Source organism: Grammomys surdaster, unplaced genomic scaffold (genome assembly GCF_004785775.1).
Source record: "Grammomys surdaster isolate TR1022 unplaced genomic scaffold, NIH_TR_1.0 140, whole genome shotgun sequence".
Classification (NCBI taxonomy): Eukaryota; Metazoa; Chordata; class Mammalia; order Rodentia; family Muridae; genus Grammomys; species Grammomys surdaster.
Genome location: NW_021604598.1, coordinates 7804244 through 7829936, shown reverse-complemented (window position 1 = coordinate 7829936; position 25693 = coordinate 7804244). Strand labels below are relative to the sequence as shown.

General features: G+C 50.1%; 1 protein-coding gene across 2 annotated transcripts in view; it reads right to left on the bottom strand.

Annotated features, from left to right (window-relative positions):
• The window catches only part of Igsf9b (immunoglobulin superfamily member 9B), a 46104-nt gene that overhangs the window by 6744 nt on the left and 13667 nt on the right, over positions 1-25693 (bottom strand). The window contains exons 4-18 of one of the 2 annotated variants that reach the window (XM_028763912.1): positions 21478-21629; positions 21059-21176; positions 19672-19813; positions 19351-19496; positions 16805-16947; positions 16374-16514; positions 16171-16287; positions 15773-15923; positions 14785-14896; positions 12121-12296; positions 10385-10611; positions 9515-9599; positions 7304-7465; positions 6600-6645; positions 4447-6102 (exon numbers count right to left, since the gene is read on the bottom strand). In XM_028763912.1, coding sequence (XP_028619745.1) covers positions 4447-6102; positions 6600-6645; positions 7304-7465; positions 9515-9599; positions 10385-10611; positions 12121-12296; positions 14785-14896; positions 15773-15923; positions 16171-16287; positions 16374-16514; positions 16805-16947; positions 19351-19496; positions 19672-19813; positions 21059-21176; positions 21478-21629 — 3574 coding nt within the window. Of the gene's footprint in view, positions 1-4446; positions 6103-6599; positions 6646-7303; positions 7466-9514; positions 9600-10384; positions 10612-12120; positions 12297-14772; positions 14897-15772; positions 15924-16170; positions 16288-16373; positions 16515-16804; positions 16948-19350; positions 19497-19671; positions 19814-21058; positions 21177-21477; positions 21630-25693 lie in introns of both variants that reach the window. The other variant, XM_028763913.1, reaches the window with a different exon arrangement.

Sequence of the window (25693 nt, the reverse complement as noted above, 5' to 3'; positions counted from 1 at the left end):
CAATATTTACTTTAAAATCCCTTCTCATGACAGTCCACACAAAATTCCCACCCCACTCATTCAACCCCAGAGGTCTCATCTGCCTCGTTACCCTGCTCCCTAGCACAGCTGAGTAAAGAGGTGGTACACTTATAACACGGGAAATCCTTGGGCCCAGAAACTCAAAATTCAGCTGCCCATTTCTTGCTTTAGTGTCCTAAGAACTAGCCATAAAGACACATGTGACAGCAATTCCTAACACATCTGGGAAGAAGAAACCTGGACTGAGGAACTACCTCCATTAGACTAGCTTGTCTATAGAGCACTTTCTTGATTACTAAGGTGAGTACAGTCTACTGTGGGTAGTACTATTCCTATGCAGGTAGGCCTGGCCATTATAGGAAAAGTCATTGAACATGACCCTGGGAACAAGCCAGTAAGCAGTGTCCCTCCATGGTCTCTGCTTCTGTTTCTGCCTCAGGTTCTTCCCTTGAGCTTTTGATCTGACTTCCCAGAAGGATGTACTGTAATGTGTAAGCTTTCCTCCCCAAAGCTGTGTTTGGTTACAGTGTGTATTATAGCAACAGAAAAGTCAACTAGAACAACACAGTTCTCCATTACTCCCCCAGGTAGTAGAAAGAAGTAACTTGGCAGCTCCTGTGCCCCAGGGAATCTTTCTCCCCTCACCATGGGTGAAAGAATGGGGAAATCTATTCAAATTCATATCATAGCCAGGGAAAAGGTGAGAGCATTTTCTATGTGCCCCAGAGACACCTAGGAATTCACAAGGTAGCATTAAGCCAGCCCAATCACAAAGGGATCTCTCTTCCATAGGGGCAGGATGCAGACTTAGTATTTTACCTCAGGCCTCAGGAAAGGCTTGTGTCCAAAGGGGAACTCCTTCCTACAGTACACCTAATCAAAGGGGTTGAGTTTTCCAGCCCCTGCATCACAGAGGGCACAGAAGGTAATAACGAGAAATGGAGTCTACAGAGTACTGTCGGCATCGGAGGAGCGCTGAATAAGTGGCTGGGCCCCCGGGCCCCCTCAGAATAGATCCATATACTGCAACTCCTCACTCTGACACAGGAACTGGGAAGAGGATAAAGACAGAAGAGAGAAAGAGCAGACAGGGTCGGGGAATGACAAAAGGAATGAACAGGAGGAGACAAGAGAAACTGAAAAGGAAAGAAACAAAGCGAGGACAAATGCAAACAAGACGCACAGCTTCTCCAAGCAAGACCAGGGGACACATGCAAAGGTGCAGCATGAAGACAGCATCTACAGAGGGGCCACAGCTTCCCCATGACCCGGCAGCTCCTGTGCCCCAGGGAATCTTTCAGCAAGCAGGAGAATGAGCAGAGGTCCCTGTTGCCTAGCACAACAAAGGCCTAACTTGGACAACATAGACAACTTCATTCTTCTGGGCTAGGGATGCTATCCAAGCCTAGGAGAGGAACAACTGTCCCTCATTGCTGTCCCTGGTTTCTGGGTTTGTCACAGTGATAATGTAGCTTGGTTCTCTCAGATCTGATATAGGGAAGACATTGGGAAAGACAGGGTCACTGGAGTTGGGGCAAAATGGAAATCACAAAGGACATTAAAGTCGGCCACTTTCTAGGAACTGGGTAAGAGGTATCCCACAGCTACCAAACCCCAGGGTGCAACAAAGTTCCTATGACAGCGAACAGTGGGGAAGACAGACATAGAGTAGGGAAGTTAATCATTCTCCCTGTTCTGTGACATCCATCCAAGGAGCCACAAGAGGTCCCAGAAGCAGGTGAGCTCCCAAGCACTATATATGGCCCTGACAACATGGGTAGCCAGAGACTGACACTCAAGTCAGTCTCACACACAATGCTAGGACCTCTTGGATAGTGACAGTTTTATAGCTGCAGGTCATAAAGAAATGTCCCTGTAGTCTTCTAATAAGAGACCTATCTTATGACACAATGAGGTTTATAGTCCTGAGTTAGGAAGAACAGTCTCATGGCACATGAAAGGGGAAGCATGCAGCTTCTTCTCACTTGGGAAGCCAAAGCACCAACACAATTGCCTTGACAGGGAGGGAGCTCTGAGTGTCCCAAGCACCTTTAAAATATACCTGGCCCCTTTACTGGGAGCCCCCTCTTTTGGATTCCACCTGGAAGGATGCTGGAGGAGCCACCAAAGGCTGGGGAAGGGCAGTGCTGATATCTAGGGTTTTAAGCTTTTTGTCAACTCAGCTCCCTTCTTCCTAGCATGAATTATCCCAAGGCATTTTCCCAAGAATATGACCTAAGGGGGACAGCTACTGCAGGGATCCTGAAAGCAATGTGGCTCTAAGGAAGAGGTCACATTTCAGTCCTACAACAACCACAGAAGGGCTGGACCATGGGAGAGTGGCTGCACTCCCACCTTTGAAGAACTGAAAGCTACCTGAGCCTGAGACCCCAGACGGATGTGGAAGAGGGATCTCTATCATTAAGATTCCCCAGGAAAGAAAAAAAAATCCCAGGAATAGTAAGGGGCTAGCAATCCCAGGAAGAGATCTGAGATGGGGGAAGGGTTGGCAGGAAGGACATCACCCTTAGTCTGCTGGGGAAACAGAGCACTGGAATTGATGACAGATCCCTTGATACCTGCATGAACCTAAACAGGTCCCCAAGGGTAGAGATGCAAAGCCGATTCTGGAAATTCTGGCTCCCTTGGGATTCATGCAGGCTCCTGTAGATGCTATGGAGGTCTATGAGGGTGTTGGCAGCAGGATGGCAAGGGTCTGAGTGAGAACAACTGCAGCCCATTCTTGAAGGGTTGGTATGGGTTTGGAGGTTAAAAGCTACAGCTAGGCAGCGCACCAGCATGGCCAGCTGGGCAGCTGGAGCGGCAGAGCAATGCAATGTGGGGAATCCAGAAGCCATGAGAACCCAGGAGCAGCAGCTGCCTGGGTAGGGCAATGAGGGGATATGTTTTGGATCCCCTATTTTGGAAGCAATGGCCCTGCCGAAGCCCCATCCGCCTGCCCACCCAGCCAGCCCCACCGATGAGCTCCCTTACCTATTGAGCTGAGGAGAGGCTTGTCTCGACAACACTGCCCAGATAGCTGAGATAATCAGAAACAAAGCAGTTACCAACACTGGCCAGATGAATCACCCACGCACACCCAGAGGGGAGGAGGGGGCAGAGTGAGCAGAGCCCAACAGGCGAGGTCAGAGAACGGGTGACGGGAAAGAGAGAACCAGAGAACCAAAGGCAGAGATGGAACAGAGAAGGTGAGCAGGCTGTACAAGGCGCAGACAGGACGAAATGGCAACAACTCCTGCAGACAGAGGCGGGAAGCTTAGCTAGCCTCTTGGTCCCCACACAGCCTGCCCTCCAAGAGCGTCCACTGTGGCACCGAGGTGAACTTGCAGTTTCCAGCCACCACGGTGGTGGGAGGGGGAGGGCTGGATTCCCTCCTCTCCTCTCTGACTACCTCCCATTCTCCCCCTGTCCCCACCACCACCAGGACAGCCTCCTCTGGAACTCTGCTCCCCTCCACTGGTCACATCAAGAGGAGAGGCCCAAGTACTGAACCCAAGAGAAAGACTGAGAAAGAGACGGGAGAAAGGATGAGGGCAAGGCAAGGGAAGAGGGAAGGGTGCGCCCGGCAGAGGCCTGGCAGGCTCTTCAGAGCAAACTGGGTCAGCCTCAAGGTGATGGAGAAGGAAAAGAGGAAGACAGACTGACTTGGAAAGGAACAAAGGCTAGGAGGAAAGGGGAGTGCAGGTGCATAGAAGAGGTACAGACAGGCGTCCAGGCCAACTGGTACCTGGAATACCAGCTGCTACAGTACAGTGTGTGCTCTCTCAGAAGGCCAGATCTCGGGAGCTTGTCTGTCTCTCTGTAGCTTCCTGTGAGGCACATAGGTAGGCAGGGATATGGCTCCCCGCACACAGGTCTGAGCTTGTTCTCACCCTCCAGGGGCACCTTCCTGGAAAGACTAAGGGCAGGGCCTGGAGTCCAGCACTTACTAGCATGCTAAGGAGCAGGTATCTGAGTACATGGGGCCTCAGATCAGTGGTCCTGCTTGGTGTGGAGTGGCTACACAAGAGGAGACACAAATCTGCAGGCAGCTGCAGGGAACCAGCTCTATCCAACATCAGGATCACAGGGATGTGGCCAGTCTCAACACCAGGGGCAACTTTCACAGGCATCACTGCCTGCTACGATGTTCCCCTCCCCTTCTCCAAATTCCTGGTACATGGAGAGCCTTCATGGAACTCTGGGCTGGGCGAGGAGACTCCTCAAGCACCTGGCAGGGTGCCAGCAGGTAAGCCCATCCATCCCAGCGAAGATGCTCTGCCAATGTGTGGCCAGAACTCCTCTCCGGGGTGCCGCAGTATGTCCCAAACAAGCCCCGTTATTGGGATGATGGGGAGGTAGGGAACAGGGTAAGGCATGGGAAGACTGACCAGAAGTAGGCCAGAGACAGTGGCTTACACTCACCCTGAAGTAGGTAAGGTTGTTGGGGGCTCTGGCCGGAGTGGCTCCTCCCCCATCCTCCGAGGAGAAGGCGTCTGTCCAAACACATCCAAGTTGTCCCCTGGTGCTGGAGGGGCAGGACCAGGTGGAGGAGAAGGGTAACCTGTGGCCAGAGTAGTGAAGCCCATTGTGGGCCTGTAGCTGGGGCTCCCACTGCGGCTGCTCTGTGAAGGAGATCCGGTAGATGATGGCGTTGACTTGCGCGAAAAGCTGACCGCGGCTGGCGGCTGCAGGGTGATCTCTGACATCTCTGCCTGCTGCAGGAGGCCTGGCCGAGGTCGGGCACGAGCAGCGAGCTCAGGGGAGCCAGTGCGGGAACTTAGGGGACTTTGGGTCAGAGGTGAGAGCCGGGAGGGCTGTAGCACCACTTGATGTAAACTGGGCTCGGCACGCCGGGTCTGCCTGGGGCTGGGCCGGGGCCGGGGCTGGGGCTCATACCACCTGGTGTCCAGGCCAAATGTGCTGGGGCCACTGTGCCCCCCGGGCTCGGCTGGCTCCGGGTAAGGCAACACCGGTATCCCCATACCTTGGCTGGTATGTCTTAGCTGCCCTTGGCTGACCAGAGGTTGCATAGGTCTTTCCTGCCACTTTGTGGCAGGAGGCGCCGGGATGGGACCCCTGCCAGGTGACTTGCCTACCCAGCCCTTTGGTGCCTCCAGAGATAGCATGCCTGGATAGGCTGCAGGCACCTGGAGGGGAGCTGGGGGCAGTCCTCGGGGCAGGCAGGCCTTGGGCTGCAAACTCTCGGACATGTCACAGGGGTGCAGCTGGTGGGGGAACATCATAGCTGGGGTCTCCAGTCCCCCAAAAGGAAATTCTGGCCGGCCCCAGGGCTCAGGGGAGCGCCCTCCTGTAGGTGTCTGAGTCAAGGGCAAAGTGCTGTTGGAAGCATTCTCTCCATTTTCCTCAGGGATGGTGGGGTGGCCAAAAGGCCCCTCGGTGTGCAGGGGTGGGGACGACATGACTGAGCTCAAGGGGCTGCCCACTTCTGGCATATAGAAGGGTGGAGGTTCCACCTCCCCAGGGCTGCTGCTGCTGAGGTACCCATAATACTGGCCGTGTTGGAAGGGCCGAGGGGCAGGAGGCCTCGCTTGGCCAGTAGCCTGGAGTCGTCCTCCCAGTCCGCTGGGACCCTCAAGCCCACGAGGCTGGAACCGAGGGCTGTATGCTGGTGGTGGCAAGTAAGAGTCCTGGCTGGAAGACATAGGGGTCAGCTGAGGCTTCAGAGCAGCCACAGACGTGGGCACCAGTGGGTCTTCATTCTCCTCATCTGACTGCCGGAACTCAGGGTACATGTCCGTCTCCTCAGCGAAGGGGAAGCCCTCGATTCGCCGGCCCTTCACAGAGGGCTCCATCTCCGACGGGCCCATGACGAAGCGGCCATCCGGTCCTCTACTGATCAGTTCAATGGGTGTGGTGGCCTCAGCTTCGGCCTCAGCCTTGGCCACACTATACTTCCTGCTGCTGATAGCCCTCTTAGTTTTTTTGTACAGAGACAGTTCTTTCTCCCTTGTAGGGCTCAGCATCCTCTTGGCCGCAGGCTGGCCCTGGTCGTCAGAGGATTCAGACGGGGCACGGAGTGTGCGGATGCTCTCAGGACTCACCTTGCCAGAGGACAAGCTATAAGTGTAACAAATAGGTGATAAGGAGTGCTATACATCGCCTTCAGCTTCTTCCCGTTGTCTTTACAGTGACTCTAAGGGAAACAGGCTGAAAATTTCGGTGAGAAATTCAGGCCAGCTCTCTCAGTTGTCTAGACACGTATTGTCCATTTTGGAATGAACATCCACACTGCTGCTTTCCTACTGGCTTGCCCCTAAATTTGGTACACCCTGCCTATGCACAACTCCGATTTTATTCTCTAGTTGTTCAGAGATGCAAGCTAATATTAATGCTAACTCTAACAAAGGACCAAGAAACATTAGATATAACAGTGCAAGGCTAGACAAACGAGACTTGAGCTTGAATTATCTATATACTACACAACCTCGATCCATGTGGGCCAAATCAGCAGGTATAAAATACCCTAGAGAGATGGGGTCAACTAAAACTAATGGTTTACCTATGTCCAGCCTCCCACTTCTACCTACAGACCCCCAACAGCCAGAAACACTTACGGAGACTCAAGACTCTTCCTACAGTGAGTGATGGAGAGCGGAGGATCTGGAAAAAGAAAAACGGAAGAGGCCTGAGCCACTCCACACACACAAAACAGGGACTTCATACTGCAAGATCAACAGACAGGCTGGATAGAAAGTCACAGAGGAAGAGGCTTCACTTGCCTGGCAGCTCTATGCGGAGCTAAGAGACCACATAACCACCAGGCCCTCTCTCCCTGTATCCCTGGCCCATCCTCTTCCCTCCACCTTGCTCTCTTTTCCCCTTTCAGATCAAGTCCTATTGGGCATGGGGGCACATGTCTCTAAAACAAGCACTTGTATGGCTGAGGCAAGAGAATCTTGAGCTTGAAGCATGCTTGGTCTATAAATACAGCAAGATCCTCTCTGTCAAAGTAAGACTAATACGAATACTAATAAATTAAAAAGAGGACATGAAGTAGGGAGGAAGCTGGGGTTGGTGGGTCCTGAAGAGAGTTGGAGATAAGTGGGAAAGGAGAAGATCAAAATACTTTGTATATATGTATGGAATTTCCGAGAAATGAACAAAAATATTTTAAAGATGAAATCCAATCCCACCAGCAGCTCTGCCTGCAAGATCCCAGTATGTCTGTTTGCAAAGGAGAAAGACCATCAGCGGTCTGTCATCTCTTGCTAGAGAACGTCTGACCCTGGCCAGGCATGGAGAGGAGAAAAACACCTACCTTTCTTCCGCTTGAGTTTGCGCTTGCGCTGCTTATTGACAAAGCAGGCAGCCAGAGTGCTGAAGAGGATGGCAGCCGCCAGGAAGCAGATGGTAGCCACTATCCCAGCCAACACTGGCCGAGCCAGCCCATCGTCGGTCAGGTCCGGCTGTGGGAAGATGTCTGCAAGGAAGGCCAGAAGCACCCATGGGTCTCCTGCTTGCCAAAGTTTTCCCCACCTCCTCTGACACGTGGTCCCTAGGGACTTTTCCCTCCAGCAGACAAGGCTGGGACCTGGCCTCCACGCTCAGTTCCAACGTGAGCCTTTAAGAAAGTGTTGTGCAGCAGTATGAGAGTTAAGAAAGGGACAGTCTGTGACAGTCAAGTAACTTCCTTGTAGCTTCCTATATCTGCATCTTCCTGTGAGGATAATCACTAATCTTCCCCTGGAGCTGTCTTGTCAGCAAAGCACTTCCATGCATGTTATCAGGCCCTCCAATAGTAATCCTGTGAGCTAGCTACACACAGACCCCTCTTCTCTAAATGAAGACACCAGAGACTGGCTCACTCTACTACTGGTACCCTAACAGAAGCACAGTTGTTCTGATTTCCAGTCAGGATTCTCTACCTTCTATGCCATCTATACAGTGAAGACACCTGGGACATAAAATTCTAATTCAGGAAGAGGAACTATTAGAATGGAATCTAGCTGCATCTATCTCCTAACTCCTTATAGGACAGTCGAGCTGACAGCTTGCCACAGCAAGGACTAGTACATCTTGGTCATTCAGGCTCTAGAAGCAGTCTGGAGCTGTAGAAAGGATAAAGTGGGCTCAGTTCTCCCTTCCACAGTTAGAAAAAAAGCTTCACCTCGTGACAGATCCACAGGCCAGTTAGTGCCAGGACCAGAGCCCTGCCTACTGTACTGTACACACAGGGCAGTGAGATCGGTAAGTGCCACTCATAGAGAACATCAAAGAATAAGTCGATGCATTGTGATATGGCTGGCCAGAGTTCAATGCCACACCGATAATGATAATGGATTAAAAAAAAATCTATATTACACTGATGGGACCACAGTCTCAGGGGAGTTAAGTACAGGGACTGCTGCTGCTGCTGCAGCTCCTTCAGCCATACAGGACTGCCTGAGTGGGCGTACTTCCTTTACTCTTGGAAGTAAGCGCAAGGCTACTGACTGAGAACAGTTCACGGAACTGAGCGCACAAAACACTCAAGTCGTCTATGTTGGCTCTGGCTGGAATTTTTTTTTCCTATGTTCTTCCTTCCATCTCTCTGTGTCTCTTCCCTGGAGAGAAGCCAAAACAGAAGCAGCTGAGTTTTGCTGCCTATGGGAGACAATTTGATTTTACACAAACGCCCCAGGGTGCCTAACATATAAGACAAAAATCACACTCTCTTCTTCCCTGTGTGCCCTAGGCTCCTCTTTTCTCTCCCACCCCCTCGGCACACACCAATGCTCCTGTAACCCTAAGAGGCTCCCTATAAGAACTTTCTGGCCAAGACCCTCGTGAACTGATCTCAGGGGTCTCAGAACATGCTGCACCCAAGGAAATGGTGCCTTGGCTGGCTTAGTAAGCAGGTCCATACTGAGGACACCACTCTCTTAAAGAGGGTCTCTGCTTTGTCTCAGGAACTCTGGAATGGAGAGAAGACTTGTGGTAATGGGACCAGTGCCAAGAAAAAGAAAGATAAATGGAGAAAATGTTAGGGAGTTGTCTTTATTTAGTCTGGGAGAAAAAAAAAACCCTAGGGAGAGGAAGGAAGAAAAACAACACCAAACAACAATTATCCAAATAAAATCCACATAATTACAAGGAAAGCTATAATAGGCATCCAACCAACATTTGTTGACCTGCTGTATCCCCCTCTCATTCATGGTGCCTGCCCCATTACACAGCATAGCTAGAGCAAACACAACGTGTACCATACCCAGCACACTCTGACAAGATCCAATGGATTTCCTCCCTGAGCTATCTCCCAGACATATCAGAAGCTCCACCAGCTCCACAGTGGGATCAAACATCATGCATCATAGAAACACAGACCTGATGGTCTTCAGAAATGGCAGGACACATAAGGTTTCAACTAGACTCTTGCTTAAGCTTTCAGCCCAGCCTGTCCTCCAAGATTAGCTGATTGACAAAAGGACTCTCATGTGGCTCTGAGGTTTGTATTCTGGTTGTTGTTAGAAAATTTTGGAACCCAAGGTACCTGTACTGGAGACACCGGCAATGTTGCTGGGCTCGCTGATCAGATCCTGCATGACAGCCAAAACCCGGAACTCATACCAGGTATCCTACAATCCAGGGAAAATACTCAGTCAGCTGAGGGGCTGAGGACCCCCACTGACCCAGTACATGATGACCACAGAACAGGTTACCCAAAGCACTGGTCCCAGAGAGTGTTTAATGGTGACTGTTCACATTAGGCTATGTATATTCAAGCTATGGGCTACAAGCTAAATGAGGCCACTGAGAGAGACTGCAGAGAGAGATGCACAGTGAGCTCCCAAATGGCATCAGGAAGCAATTCCAGCTGGTCATAAAAGCCTCTGGGAAACGGGAGATGGAAGGATACCTCAGATCTCGTCTACCTATAAAACAAGCCGTTTTCTCTCTCAAGAAAAAGAGGTGTTCCTGCTCCAAAGATGTCCACCAGAAAAAAAAAAAAAAAGAAAAAAGAGGGAATGTGTTTTCTCCTGGGACTCTGAATTACTAAAGCAAAAGTCCTTCTGGTCAACCTTTCTAGAGCCTCCTCAGCCCACCCTGCCTGGAACCCAAGAACCTGGGGCCTGGAGTATGATGATCCATACTGGCTTCTCCTTGTCGTAGACTAGCTAGTGTCTGTATTTGAGGAAAGTCGTCTATGTAGCACCCTGTGCCATTAAGCTAGCTCTCGTCTGGGGACCAATTCCAACCTTTGGTAGAGACAAGAAAAAGTCTAGGACTTGCAGATAAGGCAGGCCAGTTGAATCTTGACTCTATGCCCATGTGGTGAGACTCTCAATGATCAGTGGCTTTACAAATTGTCATGACAAACTCCAGAAACAGGGAATAGAAGGAAAAAAATTAAAGTCCCCACCTGTGACAGATCCTTGGCAAAAAAATCTCCGTCAGTGCCTGGGATGGCATCATCTAGCATCTCCCAGCGCTCCCCAACTCGGAACTCCATGATATAGCGGTCAATGGGGAAGCTGTGGTTGGCAGGAGGGAGCCAGGACAGGAGCACACCCTGCTGGGTCCGGTTGGCTGTGAGGCACCTTGGTGGGGTCACCAGCACCAGGGGTTCTGGAGTTGTAACAGGGAATGCTAGGCGGAAAAGGGAGACAGAAGATGATGGCCTCAGACTCCGACCCAAAGTCAGAAGCAGAACCTAACAAGGAAAGAAATTTTTTCAGAGCAGCAAGAGGGTATCCCTCCAGCAGCCCTCATGGTTCAAGGAAAGAGAAGTCAGGGCTGGTGATCCAGAGCTCTGTGACTCTTTTCAGAATAAGACAACTGCACAATGACCAAGCACTTCCTCAAAAGGGAAGAAGAGCCAGGTACCATGAGGAGAGAGAAGAATCTAGTGAAGAATACAGGTCATGCATGTGCCACATAACAGCTCTGTCAGCAACATTCCTGATAATTCCAACATAATTCCCATGAAATTATGGAGCTGAAAACGTCCTATCAGCTTTAAGAGAGGAGTCCCTATAATATAGAACAGCACATTCCTAGAACATCTAAGGTAACACTGGTATGAACAAATCTTCGGCTCTGCTGGTCACATAAAGTGCAGCTGTGTACAGTGCAGAGTATATGGCAATAATAACACCCAACGACGCTACAGGTTATGTATCTACTCCATGATGTGTGTGTGTGCGTGCGTGCATGCATGCGTGTGTGTGTGTGTGTGTTTGTGTGTGTGTGTGTTTGTGTGGCTAGAGCATACTCCAGCAACAGAAAAGGTGTCTGATGAAAACAGCCCCCACTCTGCTCCAGCCGCATCAGCTCCACTGATCTGAAGTTCACGATATTTCTGGGTTGCATCATTTTCTCATAATGCCACGCCATCTACACCGTGACCTCATTGCCTAATGACACAACTCTCAGATGCAGTTTCCTCTGACGGTTTCCCCACTGTCAAGAGGCACATGACTGTATTTGTCGTTCTCATCCCAAGAACTGGTGAGAGATCTTCTCACGACACATGAGTCATACTTTCAATTTCATTTGGAGCCCAGACTTAGTGGTATACACCTTTTATCCCAACACTTGGGAGGCAGAGACAGGTAAATTTTTGCAAATCCAAGGCCAGCTTTGGTCTACAAAGTGAATTCTAAGCTAGGAATGGCTATTTAAATAGGTGAGACCCTAATCAGAGGAATTTTAAAGTTTTGAGTGAGCATTTTACATCTGCTGTCCACAGGGTAGTAAGGGGGCTAAAGCCACAACCTCCAGTCCACCTGAGAAGTGTCTGTTTGCCAAGGCTAATTTTGGACCCCAGAAGACATGCAACTATGGGTAGATAGTGCAGAAGGCTCCTTGTCCCCTTGTAAAACTGCCAAACATACATATCACTGAACTACTCCAGTCTATCCAAGGGTGCAAAAGGGATATAGCCAAAATACCATGATATGGGAGCAGGCAAATCCTACAGAAGTACATGGCAAATCCTTACTGGGAAATAAAAAAAAAAAAAACTACAACAGAGACCACTTTGTAAGGTGCTGGTACCCACTAAGCCCTAATGTTAGTTCCATCCCTACTTTCGGCTCTGTCTAGCTAAGATCTGCTAAGAAATAGTCCCCAATACACAGCAGCCCAGGGCCTCACCTAAAGTGTTCACAGTGACCACCTCACTGAAGGCGCTGGTTCCCAGCCTGTTCTGGGCCAGGACACTGAACTGGTATGCAGTCTCAGGCTCCAGGCTGTCTACCAGCAACCAGCTGGGGCCCGGTGGCACTGACAAGGACAGCCAGTCGTGGGGCCCAAACTGAGCCCGCTTCATCCTGGCCAAAAGAGAGAGAGAGAGAGGATGGGGGAGAAGGGGTGGGGTGGGTCACACTGGAGAGAACAGCATGCATGCAAGGTCTTCAAGGGAAAGGCAGTGAAAGTACAAGCATTCCCAGGTTCAAGGTCAGGAAGAAGGAGAGCCAAGGTGGGGTTAGTTGCCCGGCTCTGGCTATGCCAATCTTCATGGCACCAGGGCATACCCCACTGTGATACCTCCCCAGTGAAAAGGGTCCTCAGGTGTAAATAATGCTGAAGACACTGGTCAGATTACCAATCGCATTGTGAGAGGATCCCACTCCAAGCACTACTGTATAAATGGGCTCTGTCTTGATAGAATAGGGACACTGGAAATGAGAATGAGCAGCTGGGCAATGACATGACTAGAGAAGGAACCAGGATGACCTTGGCTGTCCGCCCTACCAGGGAGAGACAAAAGTAGGACCCAGAGTACCACAGGCTATCCCACTCAATCCAGTCCACCTTGGGTCATCTGAGGATATCCAAAGCATTTAACAAAAATGACCAGGGATTTTCCTTGTGGCAGTACCAGGGCTCCTAATGCCTTGAAGGTTAGAAGTCACAACCAAAGGGAAAGTTATATTGATGGAAAGTAAAGAATCTAGGGGTGAGGTTTTCCACTCTAAAGCCACCACCCTCTTCTTCAACTTCCAATAGGCAAGGAAGTCACCTGCTACAAGTGCAATTCCAGATGACACCACAGGGAGGAGACATTGTCCTGGGCAACTGGACCACTCTATTCGTCCCTGAGCTGTACTCAGCTGATACCCACAGGCTCTCCTCTAGGTTTTAAGACTCATTGCCACCACCATGTATGCCCAATAATGTGAGCTGAGGCAAAAGAAAGTGAAGAAGAGGAGGAGGGGGGAGGAAAAAGAGGAAGAGGAGAAGTAGAAGAAGGAGAAGAGGAAGGAGAAGGGAAAGATGAAGAAGGGAAGGAGGAAGAAGAGGGAGAAGAGGAGGAGAAAGAGGAGGAGTAAAAGGAGAAGAAAAGGAGAAGAAGAGAAAGAGGGAGAAGGAAGAGGAGTAAAAGGAGAAGAGGGAAAGGAAGAAGGAGAAGAGGAAGAGGATGAAGAAGGGAAAGGGGAAGAAGGGGAAGAGGATGAGGCAGAAGAGGAAGAAGCAGAAGTGGAAGGAGAGGAAGGGAAAGAGGAAGAAGAAGGGGAGGGGGAGGAAGAGAAAGAATAGGAGGAGTAGAAGGAGGAAGAGGGGGATGTGGAGACAGTAGGAACCAAATGTCTGTATAAGTACAACTAGTTAGGGCCATTCAGAAAGAAGGAAAGGCCTCTTCTAGCATGGCAACTAACCTTCCCTACCAACACAAGTGAGTAGAGGGTGAGGCAAGTGATTCAGATGAGTGACCATGTAGGGTAACAGCATAGGCGAAAAGGGAAGCCCTATTTGTGCCCAGTCTGTCCATCCCAAAAGACACCTCTGCAACAGCAGAGGTCACTTCCTGACCCACACGTCCTACAACATCTTCCAGGCAGTGGGCATGGGACCCTTCCCCCATTCAGAGGAACACAGACAAGGCACGGGAGATTGTTCTCACTATATCTCCCACTATCTAGGTACACTTCGCCCATAGAGAACTCAATCCCCAGGAGATGCATTCAGTCTGAGAACTGCGAGGGAAATGGAAGCCCTTCAACCCCATGTTGCTGAAGGCTCTCTCTGAGGTCTATAGACTGCTTGTTCCTCCTCCTCAGACTCAGAGAGAACCAGGCTGAAGGAGAAGGAAATAAAAATGTGCATCTTCCTCACTTGAGGATGCTGTCCGTGGATCTGGATGCCACAGTTCCCAGCTCAAGACAGGAAGGAACATAGGGAACGAAAAGCCTTGGGTGGTGAGAAGCCAGGGAGTGCCCTCGGTTTCTCTTCCTACCATTCTATGCTTTGGGTCCGCATCCTCTTCCTTACATTTGTGAGATCTACCTACCCTGAGGTTTGGTAAATATCTTAAGTTATTGGTCTGGTCAAAAGCAGCCATGAAAACCACATGCACAAGATCCTAGAGAGAAAATCCACACAGGGGAGGCAAGGGAAGAAATGGGAGCACCTGGTCCCTGGGACCTCTGGGCAAGGGACAGAAGTAAAAGCTAGAAACTGCAATTCAGGTGCTATTCACTACACTCTGAAGATTAAGAACCTAGAAAAAGAATGGGGTGAGACACTGAGAGAAGCCAAAGGAAGAGCGGAAGGGGGACAATTTCAGTACAGATCAGCATGCTAACCTCCAGGGCGGTAACACAAGGATGCCTTGACTCCCTTATAGGCATACCTAGCATCCTTAAAAACTGGCCCAGTTTGCCATCTAGAGAGCTGGCAAGTAGATATCGTAGGGTTCTTGGGCCCACCACCCACCCTAGGATGGCATAGGATGGGGCAGACGGGATGTCCTGCGTGGGGCGAGGGAGGGAGAAGCTGAGAGCAAAGCATGCGGGGCTGACTCACAGAGGTCCGTACCAAACTGAGAATGTCTGCTCGTAGCCTCCATCATAGCCTGGCTCCCAGGACACGTTGGCAGTTGTCATGGAGACATGGACCCGGACACTGCCTGGGGCATGGGGACTGGTGCCTGGTGAACAAGGAAGACAGCTCAGACCAAACAGAGCCAATCCTGTTTGCTAGGTCCCCACCTAGCAAAGGTGGGGTACCAAGATGCATCACAGGAGGTGGCAGCAGAGAGGGCAGAGTCCCAGGCCCAACCTGGTCCTCATGGGCTCAGAGAGAAAAACCCACCCACTGCATAGGCTAGTGTCGCCAGCAGGAACACAGGCCAGAGGAAAAACCAGAGCCCTTCTCATCCTGACCAAATTCCCATGCATCGTTGAGCTAAAAAACATTCCCTTGAAGTCCTGGGAGAAACAAACAAACAAACAAATCACATCTCCTTACTAATCTCTAGACACAAGAGACAGCCATGTTCCACACAACAGACAGCAGTAGGCTTAGGTATGAGGCCAGCCTCTACTGAGTATAAAGGATGTGACTGGGCAGAATGGCCAGGAGCTCCCCGATAGATTGTAAGTGACAAGGTGCAGACCACTTTATTCACAGCCTAAACTGGCAGTAAAATACTCAGTGGTGGCCTTGTGTATAACTGTGGCTGACAAGCCCAGGGGACAGGCTCCAGGAAGGCAGGCTGACAAGTCCCGAGTAATATGAACAAGGAGTACTAGTCACTTCCTCACGCCCCAGGCTATGGACACTGGCCTGACCCTCAGACAGCTCAGTGCCTGGCTAAGGTGCCACACAGTCTGAATGTCGCTCAGTCTACTCCTTCCAGTTCCCACATGTCTGACTTCCCCAGAACAGGACAAGCATGAACCCTGAGCCTCCCTGCCAGAGCCTCCTAAGGTCAAGGGTTTCAAGTTGCCATCCCTGATCTGACTTAGGAAAGACACCAGCAGAGTGAGAAAAACTACCCCAGTCGGCCTACTCAACCACATACCGATGACAGTGAGGTGGGTGCTGGCAGTGATGCTTGTGACCACATTGGTGGCAACACATTCCCACTCCCCGTGGTCCTCCTTACTCAGGGCACGAAACTGGAGACTCCCGCTGGGCAGTGCGTTGTGCTTGCTTCTGCTGGGCTTCCCTACCTTAGCCAAACAAGGAGCAGGGAAGAGGATGGGAGCAGGGATTCAGTTTAAGGAAAAAGTGTCATACTCAGGAGCCTAAGGAGGATGGAGATGTTGGGCCAATCCCTGAGCCCATTGCCAATACCCGCCACTATCCACTAATGTTCCCTTCCCTCCTAATATCTGACCTGTCCACACGGGTCCAAGTAGAACCACCAACGGCTCTTCCCGCCTCCCCCACAGTGCAAAAGCTTCAAAGCCCAGGTACCTTCCTCCAGGTGATGACAGGGAAGGGGTCCCCCGCAGCTGCACAGGGGATGAGCAGCTCCCGGCCAGCCTCCTGCCTGTACTCCCAGCCGGGTAGCACCGTGAAATATGGGGGATCCTAATGGAAGCACAGAGACGGGTATAAAAGGTTGGCCACAGGAACACTGCCCACCACAGGGGCCATGCATAGTCCTGGGGACTCACCTTCAGGACAAGCCGTGCAGGGGCAGACTGGCCCATGGTCCCCAAGGTGTTGTAAGGCACACAGGTGTAAGTGCCAAGAGCCTCCTCTGTGGCCTCTTCAATGCGAATAGAGCCATCCTCCATCAAGGTCCAACCCAAGTTCTGCCAGACATAGATGAAAGAGCAGGGAGCCGTGGTCAGGACACAGGGACTGCCTCCCAGCCACTTCCAGGCAGGGTTTGAGCTGGGCATAGGACAGAATAGCAGCTCAGCGGGTGCTGGCATCCCCTGTGGGCATGGAGCATAGCCAAACTCCTGCCAGATCGTTGCTCTTTGTTTGCCTAGGCTTTTTAGGAGGAGTGCGGCTGGCAGAGAACCAGAGCCCAGAGCCAGCATCTTCATTGTCAGAAGGATGTTCCTCACTCAGAATCCGACCATGCACTCGCTCATACCTTGTCTACCTGCAGGGGCCGGCCATCCTTATTCCACTTCACCACAGTAGCAGGTGGCTCTGCATCCACAGGACAGCGAATATAGCCATGGATTCCCACGGGCACATAAATTACAGGGGGCATGTTGAGGACACGGGCTGGGTCTGTGAAAGGGGTCGTGTGGGAAAACATGAGAAACCAGGTGAGCAATCAAGGCAAAAAGTGAACCAGTGCACAAACCCCATTCCTTTTGCAAAGGAGCCTTTATACCTACTAGTTGAGAGTCTCAATGTTCAACATAGTGCTAGGAGCCAGGGCCACCATGGTAAGTAAGACCAACCATCCCAGCTCCCTAGCACCACGCACAGCAGGCTCGGGTAGGCTGCATACTTCCTTCATCTGCCCAGTTTACTATACTTTAAAGAACCTTAGGATGTTGAAGAATGCTTGGAGACATTCAGAGGCATGTTTTAAACTGCCCTGGTCTTCAGAATATGGAAATGGCTCTCACTGCAGACTTTACCGCAGCCCTGCCAAGCTGACAATGACCACGCACTTCTCCAACTACTTTGTATTCTAAACCAAAAAGCAATGTCAGTTCTATGCACAATGCAGTCCCAAGCATAATGGCAGGTATTCCTTGTGCTGGATGTCTGGCGGCCTCAGTATTCCACCGACTCTGCAGTTAAAGTTAAAATCTATCATGACCCCAGAACAGATGGGAGACATCCTGTAGCCCTGTGCTAAAAGTTAAGTCATCTCTCCTCATTTCTCCCCAGGACTCCTCGGGCTACAAAGGAGAAAGATCCAGAGCTGGGAAGCCTGTGATGAATGAGTTGGTTGGTACCTTTCAAGCATTCTGAGCTCTTCAGAGAGCAGCCTTACATAAATACCAAGCCGAGTTATATATTTAGATGTAGCTTCCTACTTTTGTATGATAGTCTCTCTCTCTCTCTCTCTCTCTCTCTCTCTCTCTCTCTCTCTCTCTAATTTCTCCAAGGTTTTCAAAGGGTTTATGAATGGGAAATACTCTGAACAGTGCTCTTTAGCAGAAATAAAGATCCTTGTCTCACCCACCTATAAATCTCAACTCCCGGATTCTCTTTGAAGAGAGGAAAGCGGGGAGTATAAAAAGGACAAGTAGGAGTGGGTGCTGGTGCTGAGGAGAGCCAGAGACACCAAAACATCTCTGCAAAAGAACAGTTCCCACAGCTCCAAGGATGAAGCCTTCATCCCGGTTGGTCGGCATCCTTCTGAAGGCTGATCCCTGTTGTCTTGATCACTCCTGCATCACTGGCACCTTCTAGCTCACATGACCCTACTTGCACCCAGGCCAGAGGCAGAGGCACACCTGCAAGGTGAAGCTGCCCCTCCCTGTAGCCCTTCTGCTCCAGTGCTGGGGGAGCATGTCGAGTCTCCTGCTTTTCCTACTACAGGTCGAGGAGGATACACCCAGTGTGCCGGGCTTCCCAGCTCATAAAAGTCAGGAGCTTGCACCACAGCACACTACAAATGCTTGTAGTGTCAAGACTGCAGGAGAACCAGCAAAGTCATCCCACAGAAAGGAGAAAGCACGCGGCATGAGGACTGAGGGAGGACACAGTAAGCTCAACTCAGCTTCACCACTGGGACTGTACACTCAGACCTGTACAGCCATCAAGGAGCACCCCATGGCCAACTGCTCCTCTACTTCTCAGCTCAGAGCCTGGCCGAGATCCCCACGCTACGTTCTTCACCCCCGCCACTCCATGTCTTCGGGTGTATGTCATTCTCCCATACCAGCGTTCTAATAGTGGAGGTCTGTCCTTATAGCAACAACCTGCAGCCTGTGTTGCCTGAGTGACAGGGCCATCCATAAATCAAAAGGAAGACATTAATCTTCATTACCCATCATCCCATCTGACTCTGTCACAATGTCCAGCGTGTCACAGGGTGGGTGGGAAAGCAACCAACGGCACCCAAGTATAATACTAGGTATATTCTCAGGCTCACACAGAAGCCCTTTATGAGTCTGGCTGAACAACAGTTCATTCGTTTAAGTCTTGCAGCCCCAGAGCAGAGGGACTAGGTAGCCAGAAGGAGCCAAGTATGGAAGCAGAACAAATCACCCAGAAAGGTTCTGTTCCATTCAGTGCACAGTGTTCACATATGCAAAGGTAGAGTACAATGGGGAGAGAAACTAATCCTGCTCCCTCGGACACCCAGGAAAAAGTGCCCAGCAGCAACTAGCTCAAGGTCTAGGTATAAACGAGTACTCGATAACACAAGGACCACCATTCTGAATGGTAAATGTTCAGAGCTAAGGTCTGTTTATCCTTGAACCTGATCTAAGCTTGAATCAATAAACTGGCTAGCACCCCGTGATGACCAGCCCACAGAAGACCTCTGCTGATGACAGTTGACTCTATTGGCCAGGCTGATCATGGCCTCTTCTAGAGCCATCCCTATTCTGCCCTCAAACACTCCTCTAGACCTCAGAAACATGTTGGGTCTTCAACCTCAAATCTAGCTAGTACAGTTTGCACCTACCAGAATGCCCAGAGACCTCTTCCCTCACCCCTACTCACACTGCACAGTCAGGTATGCTGAGGCAGAGGGGGAGCGCCCCAGGCTGTTGCTAGGGACACAGGTATACTTCCCAGCATCCTCTGGCTTCACTCGGAAAATGATCAGTGTCCCATCGATCAGGATCCGCACCCTTAGCTTCAGGTCACTGCAAAACAGTGACAAGCAGACAAGGAGAAAAAGGATGTTGGCAGAAATACAAGCAAGGTAGCAATGAGTCCCTTCACCTCCCCTAGAGGGTTCCCAGGCACTGCCCGGGCCCCTCTCTCAAGGCAGGGCCTGTGGGGACCCATGTGAGAGGGTTGGAGCAGGGTGCTGCTCACTTCTGGAAGTAGACGTTCTCATCCTGCCAGTACCAGGTGTAGGTGAGGTTGCCGGGATACGCCTCTGCCCTGCAGGTAAGCAGAGCATCCTGGGAGATGTTGACGGTGATGTTCTCAGGAGGGGAAACAATGAAGGGAGGCCCTGGGGAGAACAGGAATAAACATCACCTCTCCTGATTGGGAGGGCTACCATGCCAGGCTTCCCAGGAAGCTCTGGGATGCTCAAGATGGGATGTCCAGAAAGCAGAGCCCAGGTAGTCATTACAGAGATGCTTCCAGCTACTGTGAAGCTCAGGCACCCTTCTGTACCACATCTATAACTGTTCCATGATCTCTAGACCAGCCACCTATAACCTCCATACACCTTTACTACCCAACACTCTCCAACAGAGTTCAGGCCAGAAGGTACAAGGCCTGATCTTGTCTCTAGGGTAGACAGAACCTTGTACTGTTCCCCAGTCAGAGGTTCAGAAGGCACTCAGGGCCAGAGGTGGGGGAACAAAGAGGCAAAGCCTTAGGACTAGCAGGCCACGGGTACACTGCCTCCCACTGTCTGCCTCAGCTCTTGCTGAGCACTCAGAGACCACTGGGCAGAGTATCACTACAGTTACTCTGCGAACTAGACACAACTGCCCTTAATTCCCACTGCCACTCCAGAATGCAGAGGGTAAGGAGGCAGAGAGCCCTTCCTGGCAACCTGCCCATCCCGGGAAGTGAGTGCCCAGTCCTTTTTAGGGCACTCTAGCATCAGACAGAATAGGCCAATATCTCAGAGCTGACAACAGAAGCCAGCTCTACTCAATGCCCCTGATATTGTTTAAATGTCAGGTGCTTGGGGACTGGAGAGATGGCTCCATGATTAAGAGCACTGACTGTCCTTCCAGAGGACCTGGGTTCAATTCCCAACATCCACATGACAGCTCACACCTCTCTGTAACTCTGATTTTGAAACTTCTGACACCCTCACACAGATAGACACACATGCAAGCAAAACACCAATAAACATAAAAATAAATTTAAAAAAAAAAAAGAAAAAGAAAGTCAGGTGTTTGGCTTATAGTCCTATCTTTACAAACAGATGTCATCACTGATGGACAGATGATCCAAGGGTGTTTCCTCTCTGAGGAAGGTGGAGACATGGTAGATGGGAAATCAAAGACGGCTCAGCATGGTCCCTGTCTCCCTGCTACACCACGAGATACCCTTTTTCCAGCTGACCAAGGTGAGAGAGATGGTAAGTGATACATGTGACACAGTCCCCATCCAGCTCCTCTACCACCCCTAACTGGACAGGCTGTGCCATGAGAAAAACGTTCTCCATGATTCAAAAGGCCTGGAAGCCTCCTGCAGAGTTCCAGGGATAAAGAGGTTGAAAAAGTCCCCCTACCTTGAACAAGCAGATGGGTTGTGTGCACAGCCTCACCCTGGATGCTATATGCTCGACAGGTATAGGCGCCTCTGTCCTCCCGACTGACTGACGTCACTGTTAGGCTACCGTCACTCACCTGGGAGCACAGAAAGAACTCAATATCAACCTGTGGGCCACACCAGGAAGCCTCTTAAGCGAAAAGATGAGCTCTGAGGAGCCGGAAATGGCCTCAGGGACTCGTGTACAGGGACAGGGAGGACAAGGGCCTTCCTACAAGAGGCAGTGGAATGTCTGTAGTCAAGTCAGGCCATGAGGTTGCCTGCCTCCACCCTGGGCCTGTATGGATACCATCAGCGGCCAGCTGCATTCCATGGGAGATGGGCAGGGAGAGAGGGTGAGGAAGAGTGACTGTGGCACCCAAGTGAGAGCTGACCCACCTGATACTTTCCACTAGCACCGAGGAGGGTCCCTTCCTTGAGCCAGGTGACGATGGGCTTAGGGTTCCCAAAAGCAGTGCAAGTCATGCTGATACTTCCACCTTCCTTGGCCTCGATGTACTGGGGGGGTGTTTCTGTAAAGGTGGGAGGGGCTGCAAAGGGACAGCAGGAAAATGAGACATGGACTCCATCTTCCTGTGCAGAACTCTGCCGTGTGCAAGGACAAAGAATCACTAACAAGAGTGCAGAAACTCCTACAGGTAATATCCCAGAGATGGGGAGACCTCAAACCTACTGATTATCCTCTCCCATGTACTGAAGTCCGAATAATGGCCTATCCTGTTTGGATTATCGGCTTTTTAAAAGAATCAGCACTCTGTGCCTGAGCTGCTCGCAGAGACAATCTGGTCAACTTTGGATCTTCACTCAGTCTGGCTAGCTCCGAATTCTATACTCATCTGGCTGAACTTAGCTCCTACCCAGTGAAGCTTCCCACTATTGGGAAGCTGCCACGCTCAGTGCTAGGAACAAGACATAAACAAGACTGAAGAATTTTCCACCTCCCTTCAAGATTATCACACTGCACAGAGCCTCCTACTTCCTGTATCGCAGTTCCAGCAAGCCCATTCATTTGCAGATTTCCTGACAGCCTCACCAAGGCCTAACTCAGGTCCCAGGCTAAGGACACATAGTCTTACTTTTACCACGTTCTACAGACAGGGGAAAAGATCTCCCATCTGCCTGCCTCTCTTTGGCTCCTATGGCTGAAGGTAAATAGTGAATTCTACAGGCTTCTACCCTTAATTTAATATAATATTATAATATTTAATAATTTATAATTTATAATATTTAATAATTCTCCCCTGATTACCTGAGAGGTTATCCTCTCCCTAGCACTGAAGGTGTGATTAACACTCTATCCTGTTTGGATAATCAGCTTTTGAGAAACTCCTTGCCTTTGCTGAGCTGCTTGTAGAGCCTGGCCAACTTTAACCTCTTGGACTATTTGGTTCCATGGCCTTCCAAAATGGCTACTCTGAGTATCAACATCAAAGCCACCAATACCAGGATAGTCTATTCTGGGCTCTGCCCAAGGGACCATGTTCAAGTACTAGCCTGGCATATAATCTCAGGCAAGTTCCTCAGACTCCCCGGGTTTTAATCTAAATCCTCTGCCCTCTGGAACTGATGTAGGTAGTAAGTGCGATGAGGTTTATGGAAGATCTTGTGAAAAATGCAGACTAATGCTCACAGCAAACTCTGATTTTTCTGCCATTAGTATAGTCATTGTCATCCCTGGGAGCTTTGGTCTGAAGACCAAGGAAAAGCCTCAGCAAGGCTCCTTCCCCCTCCATGTAGCCATGCTGCCAGAGTCAGAGGGTGCTAGGACTGGGTCCTGCCTGCGCAGGCTCCACCTCCAGATGCTTTCTCCTGCTGATTCTAGGAACACTGCCCTTCTGTGTCTCCCCTGCAGTGAGAGCTTCCAACCTCAACACCATCCATTTGCAGAGCTCTCGCTCAGCCTGGAACTCTACATCCAGACCCTATTTCCATGCTTCAGATGAGCAGGTGGCTTTCTCTAGTACCACTGAATACTCAAGTGTCCTGGAGCTCCCAGACATGGAGTGCTCAACAAACATTCCTTGAATGGAGTAATGAGTGGAATAATTGAATGAATTAAGGCCTACAACATACACGTCTATAGTCCAATACAAATACAAGTACATACATCCTCTTAGAGGCAAGACCATGTAGGGCCACCTTGGCCTCTAATCTCCAACATCCATAGCTAGTGAGTACACAGGGACATTTGAAACTACAGGATAAATAAAGAAGTACACTTCCTCACATAAAGCACACATCCTCAAGAAAGCCAGTGTTCAGACAGACACTAAGCACAGTGATGACAAGCCCTCCCAAGTCTTTGTAAGGATGTCCTGGGACTCCAGCCTCCAGGTACTGAAAATGTGTACTCATGCCAGAGCCCTAATTCACCCACCCTGCCCCTGAAAAGTCAGTTAACTCAACCACAGCCTCTATTACCTCGGTGTCAAGCTTAAAAGAAAAGATAATAAATTAAATTATGTCCTGAAGTGACAAATTAATTACTAATTACATAATTACTTTATTATTTAGGTGCTAATCAGGAATGTACTTTGAACAATTTCAAGTTTTCAGGAAAATAATGGTTTGACTCTCAATTATTTACTGAATTAGGTGTTAGCTTGCCAGCTGCATTTCCAGACTTAATTCCTCTTGCAAGCGCCCTATAATTAATAGCGCAGGTTAGAAATAAGCTGGCCTCTCCTCCAAGCTCTGTACACCAGACCTAAAGCAAGACTTGGCTTGGACCTTGGAGGTATTTTACGTGCAATAAAGGAATAATTGGGATTTTTCCACCCAACCAGTCTTCAAGGAAAACACAGGAGGAGAATGAGATGATTTGTTGTAACTTATTTTTGTACTGGCCTTTCTATTTCCAAATGTACCCCTGTCACAAAACGCCCAACGCTATACATTCTGCTCTGACTGACAAAAGGCTAGCACCTGCTTCTTCCTGTCCAGAATGGAAATATTTACACAGAAAGAAATTATGGAAGAGTGGAAATGGGGGGCTAGGTAGGAGCTGTCTCTCATGTGGGACTCTGCTCTTCATCTTCCAGGTCTGCTCCTGGGTAATGGCAACCTGCTCTCTGCTAAGGCCTCGTTCTCAAGCATGGAGCAGGTGGTTCCTCAGCCTCAGTGCTCTGCCCAGCCCTCGCATGTCCACAGCCTACCTGCACCCTCTAACTAAGGTGCTCTCCTCATTTGGGCTCCCAGATTTACTGGTTCCTCTAGTGAAGGGCTCTTGCCACCTCACTCCCTGCTCTTGTCTAAGTACTCCCCACCCCCAACCCCTCCCCCCGGCCAGAATTCTGGATTGAGGCCATGTCCTCAGAGATGCTTTTCTTCCTTTGTACTCCCAAAGACTCAAGGCAATCATTTCTCAACATGATTGGAAGAGGTAAACACCAAGATTGGGTCATGTCCCCTGCCTGACACCCAGAGCCTTCCATAGAGAGGCTTTCCATTGGGAAATATGTCTTGTGTGGATAATTTTTGTTAGGTTCATGAGGACTTTTTTGTTTGTTTGTTTGTTTGTTTGTTTTGTTTTTTGGAGACAGGGTTTCTCTGTATTGTCCTGGAACTCATTCTGTAGACCTGGCTGGCCTCAAACTCAGAAATCTACCTGCCTCTGCCTCCCAAGTGCTGGGATTAAAGGCGTGTGCCACCACCGCCTGGCTTGCTGGCAAGTCCTTGGTGCCTTCTAGCTAGCCATCCCTACCACCTACATTTTGACCTGCTTGCCCCTTTTCCCCCTGCTGTGAAACATGTGGCTGCTGTCTTGGCCATAACTACCCTCAGATAACTAGTGCTCAAGACAGTCTCACACAGCAGTCCATGGAACCTTGCAACAGCCAACAAATGGGCTCTTTCTGAAAAAACTGAAACTTAACAGCTTAACTGTCCCCTGTGACTTAATATGCAATGGGTTTAAGAAGTAAGCCACATCTTCAGCAGGTTTTGGTCCACATCTATTCCACTGTGAGAAATTAAAAATGCCTAAGGAATCAACTCATGCAAACAAGGACAATAGCCAGTAGAACAAGAGCTCCCAATTTCCCTGAACATGATTCTTGGCAACATAGCTGGCGTCTGGGTTTCCTGGAATAGATACTATCAATCAGGGTGATGTGAGAGAGAGGCCATACCTCAAGGTGGTTTCAGGCAATAGGAAAAAGCAGAGACGGAGGGAGGGAGGGAGGGAGGGAGGGAGAGAGAGAGAGAGAGAGAGAGAGAGAGAGAGAGAGAGAGAGAGAGGATGATGTAGGATCTCCTGGCTTGGTGCTCGATCACGAACGCCCTGAGCAGCAAATCTCCTTTCTAAGTTATGATTTGCTTGGGTTCCTGGTGACAGGAGTTTTCCCTGAGCAAACAACTGGCTCAAATGGTCCTTCGAAAGCTGGCTACTGCTGGAGAAAATCCACAAATGATTTAAAATCTGCCTCCAACAGTAGAACCAACAAGAGGTAGTGACTGCCCCACCTCTGGCCTTGGGCATCGACTTTAAAGTATCCTGCACTACAGGTCTACACTCTTGATAAAATCATCTTTCCTGGGGCTGTGGGATGTGCCTGATCTGCACGAGAACCTGGATTTGATTTCCCAACTCTGA